This window comes from Acinonyx jubatus, chromosome F2 (genome assembly GCF_027475565.1).
Source record: "Acinonyx jubatus isolate Ajub_Pintada_27869175 chromosome F2, VMU_Ajub_asm_v1.0, whole genome shotgun sequence".
In the NCBI taxonomy this organism is placed as follows: Eukaryota; Metazoa; Chordata; class Mammalia; order Carnivora; family Felidae; genus Acinonyx; species Acinonyx jubatus.
The window spans coordinates 53481595-53499968 of NC_069394.1; the positions used below are offsets into that span (position 1 = coordinate 53481595).

General features: G+C 43.0%; 1 protein-coding gene across 1 annotated transcript in view; it reads left to right on the forward strand.

Moving 5' to 3' along the window:
- Positions 1–18374, forward strand: part of ZNF704 (zinc finger protein 704) — a 238576-nt gene that overhangs the window by 182458 nt on the left and 37744 nt on the right. The window contains exons 3-4 of the mRNA XM_027064328.2: positions 7371–7474; positions 11963–12210. Coding sequence (XP_026920129.1) covers positions 7371–7474; positions 11963–12210 — 352 coding nt within the window. The remainder of the gene's footprint in view (positions 1–7370; positions 7475–11962; positions 12211–18374) is intronic.

The window sequence follows — 18374 nt, forward strand, 5'->3', positions numbered from 1 at the left end:
AATAATGGCTGGGGCAACTGGGTGGCTCAGTCGGTTGAGCGTCCGACTTCGGCTCAGGTCATGATCTTGCGGTTTGTGAGTTGGAGCCCCGCATCAGGCTCCGTGCTGACAGCTCAGAGCCTGGAGCCTCCTTCGGATTCTGTGTCTCCCTCTCTCTCTCTCTCTCTCTCTCTCTGCCCCTCCCCTGCTCATGCTCTGTCTCTCTCTGTTTCTCAAAAACAAATAAATGTTGAAAAATAATAATAATGGCTGTAATTTCGGTGCCAAAATATTTGGTGACTTTTAGGGGAAAGAAGTGCTAATGGAAGGGCTGGTAGACACTCAAACAAGAAGAAAGAGAACAAGATAGCTGCACACCTGATCTGCAAGGGTTGGGGTTTCCACATGCAAGTAAAGAAGGATGGTCTAGGGGAGCAGGTTGAAGGCCAACAGTGGGGGCAGGGGGGATGACATGGGGGACAGGGTGAGTAACTCTAACGGAAAGGAGGAGTGACCCTAGGGGAAAGCCCCGGTACAGTAAAAGGGGAGAGGGTACGTGAGGGGCTATTCATAGTGGAACATGGAGTGCAGTGAGCAGAGCGACCAAGGTCAGGAGAGAAGTCATGGTGAGGATCCAAGAGGAGAGAGCAGCAGGTGGGAGAAAGAGCAAAACAGGACTGAATGTCATCTTTTTTGGCAAAATGAATTGGACATCACAGCAATTGCCTGGTTCCACGCTACTCAGCATGGGCCAGTGACAGTCTTCAAACTCTGTTCCCAGTCTACCATGAGCTAGGTGCAGAAATTGAGGAGAAGCAATAGTTTAGAGGCTCGAGTAGCAATATGACAGAGCCACAATTGCCATGGGCCAGTTTGTCTTGTATTTTACAGAAGTATCGATCCATGACAGATTAGAGATTCCTTTAAACTGATCCTTCACTGAAAGGGGAACCCTTTTCTACTGCTGGTGGGAATGCAAACTGGTGCAGCCACTTGGGAAAACAGTATGGAGGTTCCTCAAAAAATTAAAAATAGAACTACCCTATGACCCAGCAATGGCACTACTAGGTATTTATCCAAAGGATACAAAAATGCTGATTCTAAGGGGCACATGCACCCCAATGTTTATAGCAGCACTATCAACAACAGCCAAATTATGGAAGGAGCCTAAATGTCCATCAACTGATGAATGGATAAAGAAGATGTGATATATATATATACACACACATACATACATACATACATACATACATACATACATACAATAGAATAGAAAAATATCATATGATTTCACTCACATGTGGAATTTAAGAAACAAAACATGAACATAAGCAAAAATAAGATAAAAAGAGAGAGGGAGGCAAACTATAAGAGACTCTTAAATATAGAGAACAAACTGAGGGTTGCTGGCAGGGAGTTGGGTGGGGGGATGGCCTAAATGGTCCATGGGCATTAAGGAGGGCACTTGTTGGGATGAGCAGTGGGTGTTATATGTAAGTGATGAATCAGTAAATTCTCCTGAAATCATTTTACACTATATGTTAACTAACTTGGATCTAAATAAAAATAAATAAAATGATCCTTCACCACAGGTAGCTTCAGAAGTACTAGTCTGTATTGCCTATGTATTATGATGTTTGCTCTAATTTTCCCATCTCGTTTGATCAAGCCCACCAGACACTTTATGCAATAGGTAGCTTCCTTAATCTTCCCTAGAGCCTATAAAAGAAACAAAACTAAAATGAAATCGGAAGGGTTAACATTAACGCGACTCCTGCTCTTGCTACAAAATGCCTTTAGAAAGGAAACAAAGTTTGGTGCTTAATCGCATTTAAAAGTTAACTGAATCCAGTTTTCCAAACCCTTAGTAAAAGCTTCCCAGAATTCCAAGATTAGAGCTGGTTACCGTGGGCTTTTCTGTACAAGAGATTTCATTTTCTGACTTCATTCCTTGTTTTAGGATTATCACAAGTTTTAAAAGTAATCAAACTTGGTCTAGACAGCAGATTTCTGTAGTTGCTAAGGAACTGGATTAGTGCTAATCTAAGGAATGTATTATTCATTTTTATTTCCGTTTGTTACTACAGTGCTTTAATTGCAGATAAATGTCTTTTATGGCTCTCCGGGGTGTAAAACGTTTCTCTGTTAGCTGGTGGGTTAGCCAGGGGAGACCGTGTTTGCATGCACCCTCGAAGCAGATGGCATTCAGGCATGAAGTGACTCAAAAGAACTAAAAAGGCTTCTTGCAGTATAAACAATAGGTGGCCTTGTCAGCACAGGCCACGGCCGAGCGCCCAGGGCCCGACCAGCATAAGACCCAGGGCCCGGGGCCGAGTCGGCTGAGGCTGCCCACACTCCTGATTGCCTCTTCATGTCGCAGATGATGTCATTCTGCAACCTGCTGCCACAGTCACCAGGCAGTCGGTTCCTCAGATAAAAGATTGGTTGTCAAACAAAGGAACTCATTTTCCACACGACAGCCAGAGTGCGCTTGTTGAAAAGCAAATCTGATAGCATCGCCCCAACCTCCGTGACCTCTCCAACCCCACCCTGCTCGAAACACTTCAGTGATTCCTGGGGCCTTTAAGATGAGGGTTAAAACCTTTACAGAACTTCGAAAGCCCCACCCAGTGTCCAAGTGCACAGGACACTTACTGTGCTCAGCCTTTTTCTGTTCCTTTTGAAGGAGCCTTGCCCTTGCTTTTGCACTACCCAGCCCAGAGCTCTCTTAGGCAGCATCAGTGCTCGCTTCCTGTCCCCCTTAGCCGGAAGCTCTCTCCTTAGCCCAGGGGTCTCCCCTTCCCCAGCGGTGCCTAGATAGAGCCTCCTCAAATCCATACCGCTCCTTCCTGCACTTGTCACATCTGTAGGTTAATGTTTATTTGCTGTGTGTTTGATTAAGGACTGGTTTTTCAAGACTAGAGCTCAGGAAGGCACAGACTCTGCCTGATTTTCCTTCAGACTGTGTTTCCAGTTGCTAGAAGAGCCCCTAGCACATGGCTAGTACCCAAGACTGAGGACTGAAGGCAGAAACTCTTACACATAAAATCCAAACCGCCTTCCAGGCTTTGGCTATTTGTGAACAGCCCTCAAGAGCCATGATGTCATGGGCTGTGTGGTTGCCAAGGTCCTGTGAAGCTCCAGTGAGGGACTAGCAGCTGGCCCTCCATGAGCCAGTTGCCACGTCTTACAGAGTAATTCCTAAGAACTTACAACAGTTCTGTTCACCATGAAAGATAATAACACCCCCCCCCCCAAAAGCAACAACTGCTAGTGCTGGTGCCTCATAAGAAGAGCAAGTGAAGTAATCTAACACTGTCCTCTTTCAGGGGGGAGGTATGCGACGGGCATATTCGTGAATTTGACGCTCGATAATAGCCAACATCTATGGAACTCCGACAGTGGCTGAGATTGTGTCCTGGTACTCGTGTGTGTTTTCTCACTGAATCTTCTCAACAGATCTCTTTTTATCCTCCGTTTACAGATGAAGAAACAGAGATTCAGAGATGTCAAGTGATTTACCCAAGGTCACATAGCTAGTAATGGCACAGAGTAGACTTGAAGCCACGTGATCTAATTCCAGAGCCTGCACTCTTGACCATTACCGTTATCACCTCTCCCAGAGAGGTCCAGGATACATCCTTACCAGATATCAAGGGATTCCTGTCCTCATAGACTAAATACCTCTTTTCATAGAGTAGTTGTCCCTTAGTCTGACACTTTGAGTTTGAGTCAAGATTGAACTATAAATAGCTAAATAGCCTTCCTTTAGCTCCTTCCCTTTCCAAACATTTTCAATTGTGATTCATTTCTAAAATACAGATTGATCATCTCTCTCCCAGGTTGATGAATGTTCAGTGGCTTCTCTCTGCTTAAAAGAATACGACAAACCACTTAGCCTGGCACAAGGCCCCGTGAGCTGGCCCAGGGGTGTCCTCTCTCATCACCCACTACATCCTTCAAATAGGACTGTAAGCAGACGGCAAGCCAAAGACTTGCCTACTTTCCTGCCTGAAATGGGATCCTGTCATCTTGAAATCCTATTCATCCACCCAAGCCAAGTCAACATGAGGAACAAATCCTGTATATGACGACAACAAGTATTACTATCATCTTAAAATAATTCTAAATTTTACTAAGTTCCATAATGTTCAACAAAGTCTGAGAGGAAGGATTAATTGAAAAAGACCTCAGCCTTTTGCAAACATGGGGTGGATAAGGTTTTCAACAGTAGGTTCAAATTCAGTTTCAAATCAGGAAAGAATATTTCACATCACCTCTGGTGGGTTTCTTTTTCCCTCGACAACTGTAAACCTACCAGAAGGCCTTTCTGGCAATTTTCTCAAAGTGTAACAAACTCTACTTTGTATATCATCTCTTCCTGTTTAATTATAAGGATTTGAATTTGCAGCCCAAATTAATCAGTAATTAGATAGTACTGAACCAAAAGAAATTAAACAAAGATAAAAACAAAAACACAACTCAGCACAAGACCACATCATCTGGTAACATTTCATGCAGCATGAGAAAATACTCCCAGAGAGATACAGGTTAATTGAATCAGTAACAACGTATTCTTTAGATTTTTTTTTTATTATTGTTGTCAGTGGCCTCCAATGCCAGTGGGAAAGCCAGAGGAAATACAAACACAAAAACGCTCGGATAGTTCTAATGTTTATTACTCTTCACTCTTGGTCAGAAATCCAGTTTATGACACTCAATAATTGTTTTGAAATGTAGTCGTAGACTTCGGCAGTGCAAAACAAGTGCGTATTTTATAATGATACATTCCCTGTTGATCTTCATATTTAAAAAATTGATTGAGTTAATTATCAGTCAGACCTCTAAAACAAAATGTTCGCCTTAGGTGTGAAAAAAAAAAAAATCCAAAAAGATACAAAGCAGATTGAGGAAGGAAAAATAAAGGTCCCTGAAACGAAGATGTAAGTGGGGGGAAAGGCCTGACTGTATAGCAAGCCCCAGAGGGCAAGGGGACTTCTCCCTCTAGTCATGCCATTTCTCTGTGCCAAGCTCATACTGCTTACCCTGGTTCTCAAGCCTTTTGTCACTAAGAGAAAGAGAAGGCGGACGGTTGGAAAGAGAAGTCAGCCTCTCCACTAATCCAGTCTTGAAAGACAGGACAGCAGCCTGCTCCTGTGTGCCCCCCACTGGCATGGAGTGATCCTGACAGTTGGGCTCTGGGGAGGGCAGACCGGCAGGGGAACCCCAAGGTCTAGACAGCAGGTTGTAGAGCAAACCTGTCTCCTTCAAGGCCTCCAATTACTCCCTCCCCCTGTGACTACATAGGAAGATAGAGTCAACAACACATTCAAATTTATCTTAAGGCACTTTGAGTTCTTTCTCTGGTGCTGTTTCAGGAAGCTTTGTTTCTGTAAGACATTGGCATCACCTTTCCTTCCAAGTATGAGGCTCGTGTAAATTATGGATGTTGTAAAATCTTTTAATTGTGTGTCAAACGAATGAGCATTTTTTTCCCCGTAAGTGTATGAAATTGTCTTAAAAACTCCTGCAAAGTGAATTTCACTGTGTACTTTCAAGCTTGCTTTCTAGAAGCATTGAATTGCCATTCTCTGTAAAAAACAAACAAACAAACAAACAAAAAAAAAAACACCTAATTTGTCTTTTGATAGAACAATTTGCCAAGAAAGAGGGGAAGGTGCTTTGAGAAGAACTATAGAAGGAAATTTGAAAGATTCTCCTCTTTTGGCACCTAGGATGGAAAGAGTAAGCTTTGTTTAGTAATTCAGGGTCATCGTGGACATTGGAGAGCCGAATTGTAATGATTTTTATGACCTCGTGGTGAAATAAATTAAGCAGCCCCTAACTTTGGGGATACTTTGATTTTTCTCCAATTTATGAGTCTCTTTTCCCAGTGTATTGTGAAGTGATGCTATAAAGTCTCAATCTCTGAGAGTTCATCGCTGTTACAAATTATACGGCACCCCTTGAATGAAAGCCGTATTTGCCAACGTGACATTCATTTGTCAGTATGGTTTATTAATCCTCTGTTGTACTTCTTCAACTGTTCCCTAATTTGAAAATGGAAAATGTTCATCTCTCAGGAGGTGGCACAATTTATCTGATGTCAATGTATTATGTAAGTCTTTGCCTCTTGATATTAACTTCTTTATTGAAATAAGCTTCAACAAGCTGACTCCAGTTCACAATGACCATTATCTCAGGTACCTTCACTCGGGGTTCACCGGCCAGAATTAATGAACCAGAGTAACCTCTCCATCTCAATGAATGATTACCAGTGGCTCTTCATTGTAACAGCATGGTGACTACTCCTATGACCTATCCTTCCTCTAGGAGAGTATAGCAGAGCACAGGAGTTGAAATACCTCTAATTGCCTTTCTCCTCCACTCTCTCCTACTTCAATAAATGGCTCTAGTGAATGCTCACGCCAAAAGCCTGGGAGCCAGCCTGGATTGCTCCCTTTTGCTCGTTTCCCACCCTCGGTGCATGAGCCAGTCCTGCCGGATTACCTGCCACTGTCCCCACCCTAGTCCTAGCCGCTATTTTTCCTCTTGTTTTGACTCCTAGCAGGTCTCTCCTACTGGCCTCCCTGCTTCTGGTCTGCCTTCCCTAAAGTCCATTCTCCATATAGTAGCTCAGGTAGTTACTTTTAATCATATTGTGTCACTAGGCCTGCTTAACGCCTCCCACTTAGAATAAAATTGAAGTCGCTCCCATGGCCACAGGACTCCACATGACCAGCTTTGCACCCCTCTCCCCTTCTCACCCAAAGTAGGTGGTTCTTCAAATATGTGGCGCTCATTCCTGCCACATTCCTGTCCCTTCTGCTAGGAGGGCATGTCCCTACCTCCTTAGGACTGACCCCTCCCCCTTCACACTTCACCTCAGATGTCATCTCCTCAGAGAAACCTTTCCTGACCACCCTGAGTGCAACCGCCCTCAGTCACTGTCACGCCAACCTGTTTATACCCTTCATAGCACTTGTTACTATCAGAAATTATTCTTCCCTTTTCTCTGTTTACTGATAATTGTGTTTCTCCCCACCAGCCTTGTCTGTTGTTCACTGTGTGTCACCTGTGCCTAGAATAAGGTCTAACCTGTAGTTATAGGTCTAACCTACACTCTCAATAAAACACTTGTCAGATAAATATCCAATGAATGAATCCTTCTCTTCCTCATCCTATAGGATTTTGACTGGATCACTTAACCTCCGGACCTCAGCTTCCTGATCTGTACAATAAAGCTAACAATCCTTTGGGTTTTCACGGGGATAAGTTAAAGGAGCAAATGTGTGTAGTAGCATGTGATACATGGTACTTGTGGGGTACGTGGCCCATTGTAGGCAGAGTAAGCACAGATAACAGTGTCCCCCCCCCACCCTTTTTGACAGGAAATCTTCAGAGGAACTGGACATGGACAAGGTGACAGCAGCAATGGTACTAACCAGCTTGTCCACCAGCCCTTTGGTTCGAAGCCCTCCTGTGCGGCCAAATGGTAAGCCTGGGGTCTGGGGCACAGGGAAGGGCCCCCTGACACCAAGAACAGAGCCTCTCTTTGAGGGCTCCCGTTCCTATCAAACACAATAAACAAGTAACCGCCACCCATTAGCAGAAAGCAAGGGGAAGTATGTGTAGAAGAAAGGGAGACCTCACAACATCAGCCTCCTGCTCATCTCCCCAGAGACCTCACAGCATCTCATCCCTCCATCCATCCATCCATTCAGCTCACATTTACTGAGCTCCATCACCTGTCCAGAACATATCTTTCAGTGCCTGTGTTCCTTTTTTCCTAGATAAATGGAGATTGGTCCAATGAAGTTATTTTCACCAGCATTATTTCTGTTCAATTGGACAGGCAGTTTGATCAAAGAACTCTGAATATTAAATATTTTGAAAAAGTATTGTCCCAATAGAATAATAACTATTAATTAAATAAAAGTATGTAGTCCATTCACTATTCAATATATATTTATTAGGTACCATGCTAGATGGTTTGAATAAATCATTGAAAACAGTGTTCATAATCATTCATATTGTACAGTTCCTTTGGGGAAAAAAAACAAACTATCATATTAATGGCTAGCATTTATTAAGCACTTACTGAATGCCAAGTACTAAGCTTGCTTTTTATCATGTAATTCTCACAACTCTATGAGATGTTATTATCACTGTTTTACAGATGAGTAAACTGAGGCACATGTGGATTAACTGATGTTTAAACAGCAGAGCTGGCTGAAATTCTATTCCATATCTTTCTAATTCCAGATCTGCTTAGTCATGATATAATATTGACACATATAATTCAGTGTGATAAATTAGGAGGGAAATGAAGTGGGAAAGCTTGACCCAAGATCTATCAAGAGGAGCTGTGTGTTCCTGCCTAGGAGTTTGGACATTAATCTGAGGCTGTAGGATAGCTATGATGTGGGCACTGGAAAGTTATGATTGGGTTTACAGGCAAAACCAAAAAACAGAACTGTGTGAGCGTCCTGGGCCTTGGTGGTCACAGTAGGGATGAATAGGACATAAATGAGAAATGTGAAGAAGGTAAAGTCGACAGGACTGAGTGATGGACAGAGAGGATGAAGGAGAGGGAACAGCGAGGGTGACTTCCCGGCAGTTGGTGTGCTTCCAGAAGAGGCCCATTCCCCAAGATAGAACAGAGTAGAGAAATAGATCTATGGGCAAATGTTTGAGCATGACGTGGGGTTTCTGAAGATGATGCTAAGTCTGGTTTGAGACATGTTTAGTAGTCAGAACCTGAGGATTTTTCAAGGGTCCATGTCTGATGGAGATTTGGGTGCAACCTAGGACAGAGGCCTGGGCTTTCCGTGTGGAACTGGGAAGCCATACGAAGAGATGAGATCACCTCGAGGGAGTTGTGTAAAAAGAGTGTAAAGAGAGGATGGCTAAGGGGGATGGTAAGGCCCTTCATCAAGTAAGGGACCAGCAGAGGGAAAAGAGCCTGAGGGGAGCCTGACGGGTTACCACAGAGGTAAGGGAGAACCAGGAGAGTGTGGTTTCATGCAAGCCAAGGGAAAAGCGTGTTTCAGGGAGAGACTCTGATGCTGCAAAAGGTCAACCATGAGAAGGACTAAATTTTGCATCAAGTAGAAGGTCACAGGTGGTTTTGGCAAGATTATTCATAGAGGACAACCCCTGGGTGGAAGCCAGACTGAATTTCAGTTCAAACTTCAGTTCACTGAAATGTCAGCCACTGAGACCACTGGATGAAACTTTGCAGCAAGAGAAAACCTTCTCTTAAAAGCCAGTCTAGTCAATTATGGGATTGAGCTATGGTTCACACATAATTTGGTTTTAAGCAGGAGGTGTTAAAATAAGTATGTTGAACGTCCGGTGAGTCCTGACCACAACTTACTCCAATCCACCTGGGATATAAGGTGCTCTTGAAATGAGCCTAACCATCCCTATTAAATGACCTGATCGGGGCATGTTGGAAAATAGGTATCCTGACTTCCCTTTCTCAGCTTGGCAACACCACTAAAGAAAGAGTACAGTGAGAGCAAAACTGAAGGCACCCCCAAAAGCAATCATAGGAGAAAGGAATTGCAGAATTTCATGGAGTCCTCAGCGGAGAAAAAGTATATTTTTAATGTATTCATCATTTTTACCAAATACCATTTATTGCATTCTTTTTTAATTGAGAACATCTTTAACGTTCCTTTGTATTAAAAGGTTAGAATCAAAATAAAGTGTTCACTTCTTCAATGAAAACTTTTGTTAGCATAGTTATAAAGAAAGTAATTCAGTGTTCATTATGATTTAAAAAATAACTACCCAACTAATAATCCCAAATTGTCTATTATCTCTCATTTAGTCTACAACAGGAAGCAAATTCTTAAAAAAGGAGAGCAGTTTATGATAATGAAGGAATTACCAAATTTTTTAGAAATAAACTGTCGTGACTGTTTTCTGTTTCTGGGAAGAATCATTTTGTCAGGATGTGGGTCTGCAAAGAGAGTAAGAGTCCAGCAATATATGTCTGCATTTTGGGCAAATACTTATTTAAGAAGACAGGATCCTCTTAAAAAACAAACAAAAAAGGAAAACTCTGAATTGGTTCTGATTTTTTTCTGAAAAATCTATTTCTGTATTCTATATCACATTGTCCTTCTGTTTAAATAGTGTTTCTAAAGGTCATTCACAAGTAAACAGATTAACTTTTGGCACTGACACGAAGCAAGGTAACCACACTATAGTCATAGTTGATTCTCAAAATAAATTCAGTTCCTCACAGCGAGCATGATTACACATCTAGCACCATGAACGTATTTTGTTTTGTAAGTGCCTACTGCAGTGTATTTATAAGCTCCATAAGCCTGCCAAGCAAGTGTCTCACACCAGGTTCTATTACTAAGGCCTTACATTAGGCTCCTCTTGAAGTCGTGTTGTCCTGAATGGAGGTTTCTTATTTTCTACAGGCAACTTGGGTCCCGTCAGTACATCAGTCTCTGTGTAGACTGCAGAGGTGAGATGCTAATTTGGTTTTGTTGAGGCCGGCCAGGTGTGAGCCCGCATAAATGACCACTGGATTCTGTTAGAGCCTTGCTTTAATGATATGGGTAACTTACATCTGGCATTTCAACTTCAAACTTCAGTCTCGGAAGTGAACTTTTTGTTTGACCTGGCTGAGGAAGACGCTAGAAATCTATAATTATGTGAAAGTGGTTAATAAATTTTTCCATGAATGTTAGTCTACTGTTTACCTTCATTACTAATTACACAGACATTAGCAGCATATTTTAATGAGGCATTTTGAGATTCTTCCCCCCATGTACTTAGACTATAGTTTTAATATATTCAGAATGCATATAAATATGAAGCAGAAATTATCCTTTAAAAAGAAGGTAGAATTTATGCAAGTGCTAATTAAGATTGGGTATCTTCAAAGGTAAAGCAAATCTTCAGTGATTAAAAGAGCCCCCCCCCCCCCGCCGCCCCCCGCCCAAAGACATCCTAACTGGGCAAAGATCTCTCTACATTAGCAAACATTTCATAATGTTTCCCCACGAGTGGAAAGGTAAAATTCAACACCAGTCTTACCAGTAATCATTACCAATAAATTCTCCTCTGATCTCCATTTTGCTGGAGACAAAGGAGGCTGCTCACAGCACAGGGCCCACACGCATGAAGGAGAAAGACCCATGGGTAGACCAGGGTTTGGGCCTCATGCCCACAGGGTTACACAGTAGTCATGTGGCAAGTCACTTAACATCCTGGTGCCTCAGGATCCCCATCTGTACAGTAGGCATAACAGTCCTTACTCTGAGAGACAGATGTTGTGAGAATGCATGAGATTGTGTGAATGAGTTCTGTGAAATGTAAAACATTCACCAAATGTAAGGCACTATCATTTGTTATAATAAGCAGCTGTTAAAATAAGGTAGATGGCTTTAGGTAACTATCCAGAAATTATTCTCTTAGGTTCTTAAACCTTAGACTAACTTTTTCTATACATGTAATCCAAGGACCACAGACCTATGAGAAATTCCTTTTAAAAAGTTAAAATAGGGGATGGGGGTGGGGGGAGACCAGTGCCAATGATTTCTTTCTTAGAAATGTAGTCAATAAATACATACAGGGCTCCCCAAACTTAGTGAACAAGAACATCTTATTTTTTTCTCATTTTCATATAATTTCCACTGTCATCCTGAGAAGCTAGTGTTGAACAAAACAACACACGTCAGAAAACTGTTAGAAAAACCTGTTATGTGATTAAAATAGCGAAATGTTTATCAACTATAATACGATGCGATTTTTTTTTTTTTTTGAGATTCTGAGTAAATGTTACATACGCAGCCGTTGCAAAGTATGGAGTGGGCTGCAAGCGCTTTCAAGAGCATAGAATCGAGGTCCCTCCCCCCCCCCCCCGTGCTCCCCCCCCCACCCCCCCCCACGTTCCGCCCGGAACACAGCCAGCTCGCGCTGACAGCACTGACACTGTGTTTGTGTGCACGGACAGAGGGCCTCAGCGGATCCTGGAAGGAGGGAGGAGGCGTGCCTTCCAGCAGCAGCAGCAGCGGCTACTGGAGCTGGAGCGCCCCCAGCGACCAGTCCAACCCGTCCACGCCGTCGCCGCCGCTGTCGGCCGACAGCTTCAAGCCCTTCCGCAGCCCCGCGCCGCAGCCGCAACCGCAGCCCGACGACGGCATCGACGAGGCGGAGGCCAGCAACCTGCTCTTCGACGAGCCCATTCCCAGGAAAAGAAAGGTGGGTGTCGGCCACGCCGTTTTCGGGTTTTGGTTGCAGGAACGGCCGCCTTCGAAGGGCGGGCGTGAGCCTGGCGTGGCTGTTCTGCATTCCTGCTGCCCACGTCCCTTGGGAGCCACAGAAACAGCTCGTGCTCCCCTCTGACGTTCTCTGACGTTTCAAAATAAGGATCACGATTAAAAACAAAAATGATCACATCATTGATACGTTTCTTCCAAGTACACGTGTCCCCAGCCCCATCCTGTGGACGTTTCAACGTAAATTAAGGGTCAGGATTAAAAACAAAAATAATCAAATCACTGACATGTTCTTTCTAAGTACACATGCCCCCCCCCACACCCCCCATCCTGTGGTGTAAGAATTAACAACAGGCTTCAGATTGCACTTCAGGCTTGGTTTGGTGATTCACTCTTCGTGGGACTTATTTTTGTGTGTGTGTGTGTATAAAATAAAGGTAATACTCTATTTTCTCTTTCCTGCTTCCGTAAGCCCTGAAGGGTTGTTGGGAAGACTATTTTGCGTCTAATTTTTATAAAACCGGGTTGAAACTTACGTGCAAACTGACATATAAACCTATGTACGTACCTACATGCTAAAAATGATATAGTTGCCAAATTAAAAGTGAAAAAGGAGACCTAATTAATTGATTATACTTACATTTAATCCTCACAGCAGTCCTGCTGGTAAGTATTCTATTCCCATTTTGATACGAGAAGGTTAAGGAGCGAGAGGTTATGCATCAACTCACTGCTGTCATGCAGGTTAGAAAGGGCTAGACCTGCCATTCAAACACAGGTCTGCCTGGACCTAAAGCTCAGATTCTTTTCATTTTCTTCACATACATTGAAATTATTATGTTTACTCACAATTTTTGAAAAGTATTGCTATTTCATAGAATAGAGCAATGCTACTGCTACATCTAGAAAACACTTTAACGTTATTTTTTAAATCGCCGTATAAATGTGAAATTGTTACTTGATATGTTGGTATTTTAATTTGTCATTGGTAGCTTCCTTATTAATGACTATTCACAAACAAAAATCCAAAGCAAAGCCCCGAGTACTGCAATGCAACCTGTTTTTTTCCCCCAATTCATTCCAAAGAGCAAAACAAAGAGATGGCATCGGTCCAACTGTCCCTCCCTGCTTCTCTCTCAGCATCATTCAGCATGTGTAACAGTAGAGGTTGTACAGCCTCTCTCTCTACCCAGAGAACAGGGCATTCATGTGGTCTCCTGTCCTTCCCAGGGGCAGTGGCATGGAGAGTTGCTGTTTTACATACAAGTCCCCTAGGTGGAGGGGGAAGGCTGGAGTGGCTCCAGCATCCTGTGGGGCCCCAGGGACTGAGTCTTCACTCGACTAGTCAGGGAGACAGGCTGGCACTTGTATCGGGGGAACCTGCGGGCAAGTTGGACCCAAAGCCTGCAGGTCTGTGCTTCAGGCTGCACAGACTTTCTCTCTGGGGTCACCTGAGTATGTAGTTGTGGCTCCCATCAAGCAGGTCTTGGCATTGTGGCAAGGACTCCTGGCCCGGGAACCCCCGCCTCATAAGGTGCGCTGCTGAAAGCCTGCCCCAGCCTTTCGTCTCTCATGGAGCCACACCAGCCAAATTCACTCTTGCATTACATTAAGTTGCACTGGCCACATTTGTACTTAAGGTCTGTCAGCTTCTACTAAATTAGGGGATAGTCAAGTCACCAAAGGAAAAGAGCAAAAAAGCTTCATTACAAAGTGGCTTCATTTGAAGACCCACTCTGCAGTATACGGGGTAGTTGGAAAAAAACACATGAATAAAAGCCATATTCTTCCTTCTTTCTTTCTGACTTTTCCAGCTAATCAGAGCCTGGATTTGCCCAGAGGAGTACCCCCTGCTGGCTGAAGCTCACCATCACTAACTTTTAAATCAGGGATCTTACATAGACGTTGCCTTTTTATAACTTAAAGTTACTTTGAATAGTGTAATGAGAATGTGGGATGGTTGCTGCTTATTTTTGTATTTATTAAGTGAACCAGCACAATGTCTTGAGATTGAGACGCAGCCACTTCCATTAAGATTGGATGCTGGGTGGGTGGACACTGATGTGTAAAGAGGCAATAATGACTTGGGGTGAAAAATGCTGTGGTCATAATGTGGTAGAAACACGGTAACTGTGATGCGGTTGTTTTAGAGCTTTTAAAATCCTTTAAAGATTTCTAAGAGTTAATTTGCATAATCCATTAGACACTATGTTCTAGTTGGTGAGATGCATCATATCCATTTAAGACCATGGGCAGTTGTGATGGTCATATGTCTTGTGGGGATTGAGAACCTTCTAGATCAGTATTTTCCACACTGCAGGTTTCAATCCACTAGTGGGTTATGAGTCAATTTAATGAGCTGTGAATAGCACTTCTTTAATGAATAGGACAGAATAGGATGCATTGTACTCAATCAGGGTAAGTGTGGTTTCTTGATGTTTTTGTTTCAATTATGCACTTACCTGGGTAATGTACAAAAATTTACCTCTTACTGTGGCTCATGGTTTAAAAAGTTTGGAGGCTCCTGTTCTATGTTGTAAAGAGATAACATGGTAAGTGGTAAACGAAGGAGCACTGAACAGAAATCAAGATCCACATCCTAAACTCAACTTGGCCACCCTGAGAACTTAAGAAGATCCTGTATCCCTTTTGATTATCAGCTTCTTCACTTATAAACCAGGCAAACAGGTACTATCAAACCTCTCTCAGGATAATCATGAAGATTAAATGTGACCATAAGTAGAAAGGATGTACAAGCCCTAAAACCCCATGTACTGGAATGTAGCATCATTATAACAGACATTTTTAGACCCTATACAAAGGGGGAAGCAACATTCCCTAGATGGGATTATGAAGCAGAGGTCCTGATCTTTCTCCTCCTTATGAAAGCTCTCTCATCTCTTCTCCTATGTCTCCCACACATGGACATCTCACTCTGACCTCTTAAGGTGATCCATGTTCCTCCTACGGAAGGAGGAAGAGAGTATGAGATGTGCTGCCTAGACAAGGCATTATCTTTTACTGTCAGCAGTGATGGAGAAACATTTGCTGGTAACAAATGCATTTGCATATTTAGTTACAATTTACAACATGCTTTTAACATGTTTTTAGCAGTTTAACAACTATGCTATACCTTGGCATAGTTGTATCCCCATTCTGCAGAAGAGGCTCACTAAGGTTACATGAATTGCCCAAGGTCCTGTAGCTTATAACGTGGCAGAGATAAGATCAGCCTAGCTGAAATAGCCAAGATGAAATTTTGGAAGCAAATTCAAGGAATCCACATTTCCCTCTGCCCACAGAGGAGAATAACACGGAAAGAAAATAATCAGATGCAGCTACAGCCAGCGTTATTTGGCAGGGTGGGATTGGGGTGCAAAGGATCCAGAGAGAAATCCAAGGGCAGAGAACAGAACTCCAGGCTGTCTGCCACAGCCCACTACTTCCTGAATGAAGTACCCATCGCTCTTAAGAGGACCTTTAGCCAAGGTATTGGAAATGGGAGAAACAGAAATGAAAGCCTTCTTTCTCCTGGCTCTGGAGATCAGCCAACCAACTACCTCAAGCCCAGTGCTAGCAGAATTTTTTCTCTGGGATTTCAGACGAACAGACAGGCAGTTCTTCCATGCTCAGAGAAAAGCCAGGACCCAGACTACAGGGGACATGCAGTTCCGGTCATGACCACAAGGTGATGCAGTGACCCTAACTACCGACACTCTGGGAGCCTGGGAGAAAACAGTCTCTATAGTTTACCATCAATCCCAGAAGACCTCTAGAAAATCAAGAAGTGCTGATAACTACTTATGAATATGCTTTTTTCCATGTCAGGTCCCTAATTCTGTCAGATTCTAAGTTTGTCCATCCCTAAACAGGATAAGAAAGTCCGGGCTCTGGAATTAGCACCCCAGCTCAATACTTATGTATTGAGCAAGTCGCTTGATTTCTCTAAGCCATGGTTTCCTCATTTGTAAAATATGGATAATGATAGCACCCCACTGATGAGGTTGTTCTGAGGATTATATGAACATTATTGTTCATATTGAACATATTGTTCATGCTGGCTGCTAATACTTTGCTTTCCTTTCTACCCATTTGACAACTGACTGAATAGAAATTTGAGAAGCGTGGGTGTGGAGAGAAGGGGGTGCTCACCTCCATTCTCCATCCTGTCCCCACATTGACTATATCAGTATTGCTGCAGCTCAAGACACTGGATCCCTCAGCCACTTCAGCCACCTTGGACTTATTTAGGGTTAATGGGAGAGGCCAGCCTACGTTCAGGTGAGGGGTGAGGACAACAGCGACAGGGGCAGACATCAGGGGCCATACAAGGAAACCTGACTCAGGACTCCACATTTCAGAACATCAGCAGCAACTCAAAGACAATAACTACATTCCAGCCTTCATTATTCTCATTGATTTTACAAGTGTCTTGACCACGAACCATCTTACCCGGGGACTAGGGAGAATCCCAAGTCAGAGAAAAAAGTGCTGAGTGATCATAAGGTGCTCCAGCAATAGTTTTGCGAGTAGTAAACAATGAATTAATCACTTGCTCCACTCTGCATTTTCAGTCTTTCAGAACTAAAAAAGCAGTGAGTCACTTTAAATTGTGAATGACTGCTCTGAAAAGAAAACAAATGCGTAAAGCCCTCACGCATAAGCTGTTCCCAGTCTCTGCGCTGACTTAATTCCTAGCCCACTAATTCTGAGCAGAGAGTGCCTTCTGCAAGAAGAACCACTGTTCCAGAAATAGACCCATCTGTTAGAACTGCTGGGGAGGGCGGTGCTAAGAAAAGCAGCTCGGGGTCACACCGTACGGATTTCATGGTGATGACACAGCATCGCCAGCCAGATCAGGGGAGCCGATTGGCCACGGAGAGAATCAGCACACAGAAGAGTGAGATCTAGGCACTTTAGTGATAGGACCTCAGAATAATCTACCACGCAGTACAGAAGATCCGGAGTATTGGACCTCGAAGGACTTCAGAAATCACCCCCCACAACCTTTCCAAGTTACAGGACTGCTTGAACACATCCAGATATGTACAAATTCTCCTAAGGATGAGGTGCGCTTTTATAAGCCACTGATTGAGAAAACAGATCATGGGTACAGATTTTTGTTAACTCATGAATGCTTTTGTCGTTGTTCTACAAATCTTATTTGAAATCAACTTTATTTCGGTATAATCGCCACTCAATAAAATGAACCCATTTTAAGTATACAGTGCAGTGAGTTTTGACTAATTTCTCCACCTGGGTGACCCCCACTGTAATCAGGCCAGTAGTTCAGCACTCCTCATGCCCCTCTGAACTCAGATGCCCCTCACGACACCTGCAAAAACAGGCAGCCAGTTAGTGACCTGACTTCTGTCACTATAGGTCCATTTCGCACATTGCAGACTTTCCAGGTAGATGGAATCCTACAGTGTGTGCTTTGTAGTGTACAAAAATCCCACGTGTTGGCAACAGGAACTCTCATTCATCTCTGGTGGGAATGTAAAATGGTGCAATCACTTTGTAAAACAGTTTGGCAGTTTCTTATAAATTTAAATAGACGCTTACCATGTGACCCGGCAATTCCACTCCTCGATATTTACCTAAGAGATAAGAAAACATATGTCCACAAAAAGACTTGCAGACTTATGGTTCATAGCAGTTTCATTCATTATCACCCCATGCTGCAAACAACCCGCATGTCCATAAAGAGGTAAATGGATAAGCAAATTGTGGTATATTCATTCAACAGAATACTACACCACAACAAAAGGAAATAAACTACTGATACGTGAAACAGTGGGCAGATCTCAAAAACATTATGCTGAGGTAAAATAGCCTGACACAAAAGAATGCATTCTCTATTATTCCATTAGAAGAAATCTTTTTCTTATTTTTAAATTTTATTTGTCATCACAGCATCTATAAGCAGTGCCTGTGGATGGGAGATGTTTGATCCACATTTGGTATACATTTGAATTCACCCATCACTTCGCATTAACCTCACACACACAGATTACTTCTTCAGTCCTCCTGTCGTACAAATAAATAAAGCCCTGAAGCTGAGGTGATGTGTATAAGGCTGCTTTCCCAATAAAGGAAAGAACTGGAACCCTTACCAGTTTCTAGGTAGGTAGTGAATTTTTAAAT